This window comes from Gadus chalcogrammus, chromosome 14 (genome assembly GCF_026213295.1).
Source record: "Gadus chalcogrammus isolate NIFS_2021 chromosome 14, NIFS_Gcha_1.0, whole genome shotgun sequence".
NCBI classification, from domain to species: Eukaryota; Metazoa; Chordata; class Actinopteri; order Gadiformes; family Gadidae; genus Gadus; species Gadus chalcogrammus.
The window spans coordinates 21,364,973-21,375,746 of record NC_079425.1 but is presented as its reverse complement, the minus strand read 5'-3'; the positions used below and the strand labels follow the sequence as shown (position 1 = coordinate 21,375,746).

At 41.4% G+C, this 10,774-nt stretch overlaps 1 protein-coding gene across 1 annotated transcript; it reads left to right on the top strand.

The window, feature by feature from the left end:
• The first annotated feature begins 822 nt into the window (after positions 1-822).
• On the top strand, positions 823-9,975 carry LOC130403701 (isocitrate dehydrogenase [NAD] subunit alpha, mitochondrial). Its single transcript, XM_056608127.1, has 11 exons — positions 823-915; positions 1,238-1,300; positions 1,486-1,569; positions 3,003-3,117; positions 4,000-4,187; positions 6,241-6,374; positions 6,626-6,728; positions 7,435-7,499; positions 7,628-7,712; positions 8,225-8,377; positions 9,335-9,975. The coding sequence occupies exons 1-11, from the start codon at positions 889-891 to the stop codon at positions 9,416-9,418; spliced, it is 1,101 nt and encodes a 366-aa protein (XP_056464102.1). The 5' UTR covers positions 823-888; the 3' UTR covers positions 9,419-9,975.
• Positions 9,976-10,774: the final 799 nt, after the last annotated feature.

The following is a 10,774-nucleotide window of genomic DNA, read 5'->3' as shown; positions in this document are numbered from 1 at the left end:
TACGCCTTGCTGCTCGTTAGGAGACTACAGGGGATGTTGCAGTCATCGTCGATGATACAGAGCCACCAGGCGGCAACTCCGCAACTCTCCACAGTGCAGGCCGCTCCATTTATATAAAATAATACAATTATATTACATATAACTATGTTAGACATAATTATAATATACAATACTTCACAATAAAAAAAATGCTAAATCGCATTAACATAATTATGTGAAGAAAATAAAAAATAAATATAAATGAAATACAATTTACAACTCGAAGTGGCAAATCTCAATTTCGTTCTCTTTGGCGGCACCTATGGCGAAAAAAACACTCCCTCCCACAGACAGGTGGGTTGACTGGCGAGTGCGTTCCAAATCGCATACCGTTACCTTTACTTTTTTGCTTGTAGTACTCCAGCTATATTTACAACGAACATACTGTTGCACACATCATGCATACAATTGGGGCATGTGATTGGCCTTAAAACCCCAGCCTGGTTGGGCTCCACTTATATACTATCTACCACCTTTATTTGTGGAAAATCTGCCACCAAGGAATATAAATCAATCAACAATATTAATGTTAAAGGTACAGGAAGGGGATAGCCTGCCTTGTAGTGTCACACAGCCAACAATGCTTATAATACATTAGTAAAGAGTAAGCTACTATATAGTACTTTACGCTAAACCTAACTAAATACTCATTAAGTCAATCAATGTTTTTACAATAATGGCCACTACTGGCGCTCACTTTGAACGCGTACCGTTGTCTAGATTCAGGAAGAGAAAAAAAATCTGGCAACCCAGTAAATCTTGGCGCGGTTTCCGCCTCTCCTCTGACGTCACGCACACTCCGGCGTTGATTTCTCAGTAGACTCGGTGCGGGACCAAATAGAAGTAGCTATGGCTGGCAATGCGTGGAGGTCAATGGTAAGGAAATGATGTAAAAGAGACGTTTTCAAACGTGAAATAGTATGGTGTTAGACCGTATTCAATGTGGCCTAGGATACGCTTAAGTGTTCAGGAGGTTTAATGTTTTCTACTCTTTCTATAGATAATTCCCAATTGGGCCTAATAGGTTCGTGCCCTTCAGTGCATCTCTGGCGCTCTGTGTTTTGACTAGCATGTGTCAGTTCGCTTTTCTTTATCGCAATCCTCATTTGTATTCTACTGTTTCGCGTTATTGTATGCCTTTTTACAAGATCAACGATAACGTCTCAAAAACTGTCCTTGACTGTTGTGTCTTCCGCAGTTGTCTCAAGTCGTGGGGGTGGCGAGCCGAACCACGCTATGTTCCTCATCTCGGTCAAGAGGGGTAGGTCATCTTTACTTATCCAAGTATGATAGTAATGCGTATACACTGAGATGTTGTTCCCTTGGCGTTTCTATGGTCTCTCTATATTCTACTGAGATGTGTCTTTGGAATTAAAAGGTCAAACACGTCTATGTAATCCTATGTAATCATAGTATGATGATGGATGGGCATCCTTTACCTCACAGATTCACACCGTAACTATGATCCCTGGGGATGGTATTGGACCAGAGATCTCCAGTGCAGTCATGAAGATCTTTGAGGCTGCTAAGGTAAGAATAATCATTTTCTTATTTGGTAAATAATTTTTGGATTGTAGGTGAACTCCCTGTTTCAGCTCAATTTCACTATGACGTTTAAATATATCTCAAATGGGCTAAGAATTATAGAAAGGTAGGGGGGTTATTCCCATGATTATGAACCACGCCGACTTTGTGATACTGTTTTAGTGTCGTCGTTGGGGTGTTTTAATGTGCGATTTATTTAAAATGTGCCACACAGAGTGGCGTTCTACTGTAAATGTCAGGGTAGCGTTCACTCCGTCAAAAGCGGCATCAACATCAACCTGTACCCTGCCAGAGCTCCACAAAATACTGGCCACAGATGCCCCCTTCCCTGATGTCAAAGTTTCTCAGAAAGGCAGCAGAGTAGAACTTTCACAACCTGGCGGGAAGATAATATTTTACACCTGTTTTCCCTAAATTATTCTGGTGTCTACTAAGTAATGGATTACTATGTTGAAGCTCATATCTGACTTATAACAACGGATAATTCATAAATTAAATAAATGTTGTATAAATGACCGTTAAAGGAGACATATTATGCCACCAGGTGTGATTGTGATTAGCCTGCCCCATCTGACATCACTAGTGGGTGTGTCCACCTAGATGTGTGCTGGATAGATCAGTCTACCAGCCTACCCAGTGGACTGAAGTAAACGTTGCTCATCCATCCAGCACAGATCTAGGTGGACACGCCCACTAGTGATGTCATATGGGAACGATTAGTTTCGAAACGGCTTGTAAGGCTAATCACAATCAAACCTGGTGGTATATTATGTCTCCTTAAACTATTTACTACGCTACGTGATGACTTACAAGGGTACCTTGGAAACTATTTAGATGGATGAGGGGGTCTGTCAGTCTGTGTTGCGTATTTAAATTTCTACATTGTCCACTGAATCAGTGCTTCGTTGAAATTCAGCGCTGCTGGTGCTTAGCCCATCTTCAAACATCAAACCCTTACATTATACACCTTCCCCAAGTGCAGCCTACACCAACCTTCATTCTAATAAACCCATGGCTCATTTGTTTTGATAACCTTTTTGAGGGATGTATCTTTCATTCTAGATGATTAGCCAATTAAAAACACTGGTTTACTTGCCTTTATTTTCTATTTTAATACTAAAATGCCTTTTTCTATTTTACCCATTTCTTTGCATATGTTTTTCTTTTATCTATTATTTTATTTTATTGTATGACAATGTTTATATGTGAAGCACTTTGAGTCTGCCTTGTGTATGAAAAGTGCTATATAAATAAAGTTGCCTTGCCTTGCCTTGCCTTTATACAAACCTGATATGATATTGTTAGTTTGTCAACTGCTGTGTTTTTATACACAGAATATACTTAGAAAACGTAACCCGTCCCCTCCGCACCTTTTTTCTACAACCTTTTTACTTCAATACTTTCTTGATTTTTCCCAGGCTCCGATCCAGTGGGAGGAGAGAAATGTTACTGCTATCAAGGGGCCCGGGGGCAAGTGGATGATCCCCCCTGATGCCAAGGAGTCTATGGACCAGAGCAAGATTGGTCTGAAAGGTACGCAGGGACTGGGACTCCCTGAGGGGGGTGAGTGGGCGTCTGGGGGTTTAGTTCAGACATTAAACTCCAAGTTCCACTCGAGTGCACTGGTTTTGATTGAAGTTTCAACCAGATTGAATATCTTTCCACCTACCCCCTACTGGCGAGCAGGCATAAAGCTCTGATACTTAAAGTCTGTGTTAATGTCAAGGTTAAACTGGAGAAACACGGTCCTCTATACCCCAGCTGCTCTTCACTTCCTGTTTTTCCCTTTTTGGTTTGTTTAAATTTGTCACAAAATGAGAGATTAGCTCTGAGAGGCTCTCTTAGGTCGGAATTGGGTATTTGGTATTTTTCATGTAGTTATGCCAAAACTTTTATTTATTCTAAGTTCTGGTATACGGCTGTAACATTAAATTGCTCTATTATCAGCAGTAACTCATGGCACGGGGATTGAAAGCTAGCTCTGGTTTTTGAGGACTTAAAATAACACACCCGAGCTCTGCCCTAACCACCGGGACAAACACTCCCACCTTCTGAAAAGATACCTCTGGTTTTATACAGATGCTTCACGATAGATAAAAAATAATGATCTCTGTTGGATAGAGCCTTTTAGATGTCCTTTGGCCATAGCCAAGTAGCAGGTGATATTCTGTGGCACTGTTGCTGTTCCCCTCGTTAGTGGTGTTACTGTGCAAGGTCGAAGCTCAGGAAAACGACCTTGGGGAACAGGAAGTCGTAGGGAGAAAGAGGAGGTCATTGGCTTGTGAGGGGGTAATACAAAACTTGACACCTGACTGAAAACGCGCCTGACCTTTAGGGGGGGGGGGGGGGGTTCTGGGAGCGCCTGAAAGGAGAGTGGAGTGTTGTGTCGTTAACTCCCTGGTTTCCCTGACGCAGGGCCCCTGAAGACCCCCATCGCAGCTGGCCACCCCTCCATGAACCTCCTGCTGAGGAAGACCTTTGACCTCTACGCCAACGTGCGTCCCTGCGTGTCCATCGAGGGTTACAAGACCCCCTACACCGACGTCAACCTGGTCACCATCCGCGAGAACACGGAGGGAGAGTACAGTGGCATTGAACACGTGGTAAGAAGAGCACGCCGTCTCCATGCAATTCAGTTGTGTTTTTATAGCCCTTAACCACAAGTAGCCTCAAAGGGCTTAACAGGCCCTTTATCAGCAAGGAAGATATCTTGAGGAGGAATGCAGAGTGCGGAATGACTCCTTCCAGGGGTGGTCAGGAGTGCAGTGGGTGCAATCATTTACATACATACATACATATATACAGGCAAAACGTATTAAATCGATGCTGGATGTAACGGTAGGAAAATCGAACCTCACGGTAATTGTGACAAATTATCCCGGTTTTCGGTATTTCTAAATACCCAAAATGTGCCCATACTTCAGACTTAGTGAGGTGATCGTTGCCCATCCCTACTCTTAGAAGGTAGGGATTAGTGGTGCAACGGTTCACGGGTTTCCCGTGATCCGTACGGATCAACCATCACGGTTCGGGACGCAAGTGATCCGCGGATCGGCTGATTAAAAAAAAATGTTGTGCGTTGACGTGATCAGCGCATGTTTAGAGGACAATTCCGGTATTAACAACATCATCAAGTATCGTAGCGAAATACAGTTTCTGTTGTGTTTTATTTGGCGTTCCGTAAATCCCATTGAAACGTAAACCGGAACCGGACTTCTTTAGGTTTGGTTGTAGTCTCTTTGCGTATCAACAGTAGGGCTAGAACCGAGCGAAAAGACTACAACCAACCCCCCTTGCAATGAGCATGAGTCTCCCAACCGAAATCAATGGATTTACAAAATGCCAAATAAAACACCACAGAAACTGTATTTCGCTACCGAACTAAAAAAAAGAAGATAAGGATGTCTGCATTGCCTTGGGAGAGTGTAGACTCTAAACTCCCCAGGCAATGCAGACATCCTGAATTGTAAATCCAGGGTTAGGGATTATTTACTATCCTATCCATGTTAAAAAGAAGAAGGAATAATGCCTCAAATTGCAATTTTTTTTAAATATTGACCATGCTTAAAGGAAGCAGGATTACCTAATTTTTCACTTTATTTTGTTTTTACACAGTTAAAAGATTTTATTTAAAGTCACATTTGTCTTGTTATCTTTATTGTTGCTGTTGATCTGAAAATGATCCGACCCGTGACTCAAAAACCGTGACCCGATCCGAACCGTGAGCTTTGTGATCCGTGGCACCCCTAGTAGGGATGGGCAACGATCGTTGAATAGTCTGAGTCACGTAGAATATCAAATAATGAATGTGACTATCGTTATTTATTACACGGCTCTTCTCAATGCTGTTGAACGCTCTGTTCATTTGCATGGGCCTTTACAACTTCCGGTGGTGAATAATATTTTGATAATTCACTGTTGCTAAGCATATAATGACCGCTGTCAAGGAAAGTTGATCTTTTTTTTTTTTTATATCGCTCACTCCACAAGTAGTCCGGTAACTTATCAACCCCAGCGTCCTCCGTTGCTAAGCGACGTCAACATATTTCTCTGCTGATCAACACTACGATTGCTGGTAACAAATAAATTGTAAAAAGACACACCGTGTGAAGTAATTTTTTTGACGTGTATAGTTCACCGTCATGCAGGCTTTGTTCAGTAAAATAAATAAATAAATAGCGATCTGTTTTCAACGCATTTAGGCCTATCTGCCTAAGCCCAAGTTGAAATAATGTTGATGTTGAATGTTGATGCCGCAGTTGGTGAAAAAACGTGGTGTAAAGGTGTGTGAGGGGCACTATGTTGTTATGCTTGTGCACAGTGCTGATGTGGGCAGCCTCAGAGGTTATAGTGTGATCAGGTAGAAGACATGCATGTCTCTGTACAACATGCAGCAGCATGTTTTGCCACTTCCTTCAGGTTAAAACCTACCCTACCCCAACCTTAACCAAAACGTTTACCTTCCCGGTGCTGGATGAAAAACCTTAAGACTAGTGCTTTGCATTAAATGGGGCCGGTTGAGTTTTCCAAGTGAAAGTAACATATTTATATAAATAGATGGATTTATAGGTAGATTACCGTTGCTTAGATTTAACGCTTCTACTCCTTTCCTCGATGTTTGTCTGTTTTTTGTGTATTGTGGCGTTGCCATGGTAGATTGTGGATGGTGTGGTGCAGAGCATCAAGCTGATCACAGAGGACGCCAGCCGACGCATTGCTGAGTACGCCTTTGAGTACGCTAGGAACAACCAGAGAAGCAGCGTGACTGCTGTGCACAAAGCAAACATCATGTAAGGAGCACGTGCCTTTTATAATACATAGTTTACCCAAGAAATATTGGAAAATGTTTAATATATATTTGTTAATTAGTTAATTTCACAAAACCTTTTTTGTAGCCTAAATGTTTTTATTTTAATTTGATAAAAAATCATGTATGTAGGACCATTGCTATTGTCTTCGTAGATTGAACCCCCAATGGGGATCTTTGGTCTGTCCTATCCGTCTGCAGTGTTAAATGAATTGGTATTCATGCTTTAACCAGGCGAATGTCTGACGGGCTGTTCCTGAGGAAGTGTCGCGAGGTGGCCGAGACCTACAAAGACATCAAGTTCACGGAGATGTACCTAGACACTGTGTGTCTCAATGTAAGTGTCAAACCCATGTAGAAGAGTCCCATTGAACGGGCTACCACAGAGTACAGATTAGTCTTAATGAATAGCCTTAAAATAAGGGTCTACAATCCACAGACGGTAACATAATGTGGCATTCGTCTCCCAGCTAATGGAGCTAATCATATTTTTCAAGACCTGCACTGCAATCATAGCAGGTACAAGCATACTGTCATTGTTGCACTTGATTGTGATGGACTAAAGTTTAGTATAGTAGTCTAATCGTTAACTTGTAAAACTGCATGGGTAACAGCCGGATGTGGCATATGGAGGATGGGCTGATAAATAACTGGAAAAGAGCATAACCTGGCTTCTAGAAGGAAATGCCTTTTAAGTTATAAATTGTTCTTTGTTTGTAGGGATTGGGATTTATTGTCTTCTGTGTGAATTTTGCTGTTGTATGTTTTGCCTTCAATAGATTTAATATTGTCGGTTTGATAACCCCTTTGTGTAATTGCAATCGTAACATCCAATTGCTTTCTTTTCAAAACGGCACATTCTATAACGTTAGTCTAGAAGGATACGTTATCTATTCAGCAAAAAGTTTGGCTGCATTTGGCTGTGGATCATTTAACCGAGGCACTGCAAATATGTAATAATGCTTCTAAAAGTATAAAAGCATGATCACAGATAACCTCTAGATGCATCTGATTCTCTTCATGTGTGTGTGTTTCTTGTTCAGATGGTGCAAGACCCCACCCAATTTGATGTGCTGGTCATGCCAAACCTCTACGGTGATATTCTCAGGTTTGTTTCACTTTAACGTTACTTTTGGAAGGAAAGAAAGCCCCTTCAATATTGTTTAAATTGTTTTATATTCAAGGAGTGTACGTGTTTACGTGTTGGTTCTTACATGCGTGTTCTGTCTGCGGCAGTGATCTTTGTGCTGGTTTGATTGGAGGACTCGGAGTCACCCCCAGTGGAAACATCGGAGCCAACGGCGTTGCCATATTCGAATCGGTTTGTGTTTACTATGTTTCGTTAAGGTAGTTGTAATGGTAACAAATTATGCATTTCGGCAATTGATGCTATAAAAAAGGCATAACATGCTTTGCTATTCGATATTGCTATTCTTGTGAAATGGGCTTTCATGTAATGGGCTCAATTGAGGCACAATTCTTGTTTCACATGGATTATTGTTATTAATATTATTATTATATCCTTTATTTAAGTCTTTATTTAGTCTCATTGAGATTAAATTCTCTTTCACAAGATAGAACTGTTCAAGATTAACAGTAGTACACAGTTAATAATAAAAACGGGAGACAAAATACAAGTTCAATACTAAGTGCAATTGTGAAAATACATTAAGATTATTGACTAAAACATTTGCAATTTCCACTGGTGTCTGACAACAAACTCTTATCAGCTTTGTCTGTCTGTACTCCAAGGTAATGGAAGGGCAAAGAGCTGGACTCCTACGCCTACGGTATTGAGATGTCAGCTGACTGGTTCTGTTTCCCCTTCCCCAGGTCCACGGTACTGCTCCTGACATAGCAGGCCTGGACATGGCCAACCCGACTGCACTGTTGCTCAGCGCAGTCATGATGCTGCGCCACATGGGGCTTCATGAGTACGGCAAGAAGATTGAGACCGCCTGCTTTGACACCATCAGAGATAAGAAGGTGGGTTGAATGGGCTAGTTCTGGTTTAAGTTTCCCACATAAAGTTAAATTGATATATTTTACCACTGGGTGCGAGTGTGATTAGCCATTACAAGCCGTTTAGAAAATCCATCACAGGTGGGCGTGTCCACCTAGATGTGTGCTGGATAGATCAGTCTACCAGCCTACCCAGTGGACTGAAGCAAACGTTGCTCATCTATCCATCCTACATCTATGTGGACACGCCCACATGGGTTGTCAGAAGAGGTAGATTTTCTAAACGGCTTGTAATGGCTCATCACACTCACTGCTGGTGGTATCATTTAAGTGGAGGGGGAGTTGTTTTCTAGAAAGAGGTGGGCGATAACGTTTGGCTGTATCCTAAAATACAGTGAGAAAGTTTCTCGTCCGTTGAATTCTTAAATTCAGGCAGCTCTGCTTTACCTGCTGAAAGCTCTGCCCATTTGTTCTTATTGGTTAACTGTGTTGTGCTTCGGAGTCACAAAGTGGATTGTTGCAAACGTGGGGTCATGCAGAACTTTGAGTTAGGCTTTCGTCTTCAGCTCTAGGGATTATTAAAACTAGGTTAATAGGATGCAACCTATGACCCCCACCACTAGTGGGCCACCTTGGTTTGTTGTTTCATTTTAAATGAATACCTTGTCTGTAAAATAGGTATCTTCACTTCAGTGAGTTCAGATGAATAAACTGGCTTTAGGCTGCAACTACGCCCATTGTCAAACAAGAGGCATAGTACCATTTTTTTTTTATTATTATTTGTCCAAATCAATGGAAACAGATGAGACCGATTAGCTCCATCAGAAAAGAGGGCATAATATACACCATTACAATGGCTTATATTGATAGGTACAAAATGCAATCCAACCATAAGCCATGACTGAATCCAAAGTGAAAGTTAGTTGATTCTAATTGAAGGTGCAGACGTAGGTTAACCTTGTTTTCCTCTTAATTTCCTAGGTGCTAACTAAGGACCTCGGTGGAAACTCCAAGTGTTCCGAGTTCACAGCTGACATCTGCCGCAGGGTTGTGGACATGGACTGAAACCAGCGCCGCTAAGTAGAGGAGCTGCAGCCATCATACAAGTCCACCCGTTACTGTATTCCGGTTCTTTCCAAGCAGAACATACATTTAATTCCAGCGCTTCACGTGGTCGATGCCTTTCACTGCTCTGTGGTGAGCAGGTGTTGGATCACAAATGCATTCATGGGAGGACTGTAAAGATGGCTGGCCCTCTCTAGTATTTTCATACAAGTACATATGATAGAAATATAAGCAGGAGTGCAGCTTGTGGAGGATTATACCTCATAGAATGGTATCAAAGAAAGTCACATTCACCATTAATGTACGCACAATGTAAATCGCAATCCTGTAATGAAATGCAATTTTGTTTTTGGGAGTGTGGCCTACTCAAGAGTACCTTAGAATTCTGAAAACTCTCTGCATGTTGTTTTTTAATGGTTACTTATGATTAACTGCTTAAGTGTACATTATTTATTACTGTTTGCCGTGTTTGTTCTCATGCAGCTCGGTGTAGCTAAGAGGGTTAAATATATAAATCGATTACACCATGACTTTTGAGTGATCTCATTATTTCCTGCATTTCCAGTCATCAACCAGAAAGTAACTGCAGTCTGTCTACGTTTCTGGAAAATGTATCAAGTACAAAGTTATAAAATACAACTCCAAGAATAAGAAAAATATATAAAAAACAACCTGTTTACCACCTCAAGTGTATTAACCTATCCTATCCCCAGTCAGATGTGTGCGTGCGTGTAAGGTCTGCCCCACTTGTATTCAATTCAATAACTTGAAAGGAACTTTAGACATTTGGGGATAAGCAGCATAGCAGTCATGTAGCTATTTAAAGCTATAATAAACTGCATTTCATTTATTTAGATAAAGCACTATGAAATAGTTTGCATGCACAATAAAGCATACACATAAATTTGGCGCGCAGCATTTTCATTTTCCCTCTGGGCTACGCCCCCATGTTTATGAAACCTAGAAATCCCCACCCAAATCTATTGTCTTGAGAAGAGGCAATAAAAATGTGATATGCGTGGAAGAGAGACGGAAGGGGAGGAGAAAAGGATTAGAGGGGAGAAGGAGAAGAGAGAAGGAGGAGTAGCATTTAGTGACCAGAACTGTATGGAGTGTATATTTTGTGTGTGTGGGGGGGTATCTATATAGTTTGTATCTATATTAAGTTAAACTTTGGTGTGTGTCTATTTGGTGTGTTTATCTTTATAGTGTGTATCTATATGGTGTGTATCTATGGTGTGTGTGTGTGTGTGTATCTATATGGTGTATACCTATGGTGTGTGCGTGTATATATTGTGGCATCCCGCCCCTTAAACCTCGGCCCGGGCAGGGCCGAGGTACAGTGGTAGATGGCGT

What these genes read in the sequence shown, in the direction of transcription:
- LOC130403701 (XM_056608127.1), top strand. Translation starts at nt 889, where the DNA reads ATGGCTGGCAATGCGTGGAGGTCAATG. An exon ending in CTCTACGGTGATATTCTCAG is followed by an intron (nt 7,500 to 7,627) that starts GTTTGTTTCACT and finishes TGTCTGCGGCAG; the next exon opens with TGATCTTTGTGCTGGTTTGA. An exon ending in GCGTTGCCATATTCGAATCG is followed by an intron (nt 7,713 to 8,224) that starts GTTTGTGTTTAC and finishes CCCCTTCCCCAG; the next exon opens with GTCCACGGTACTGCTCCTGA.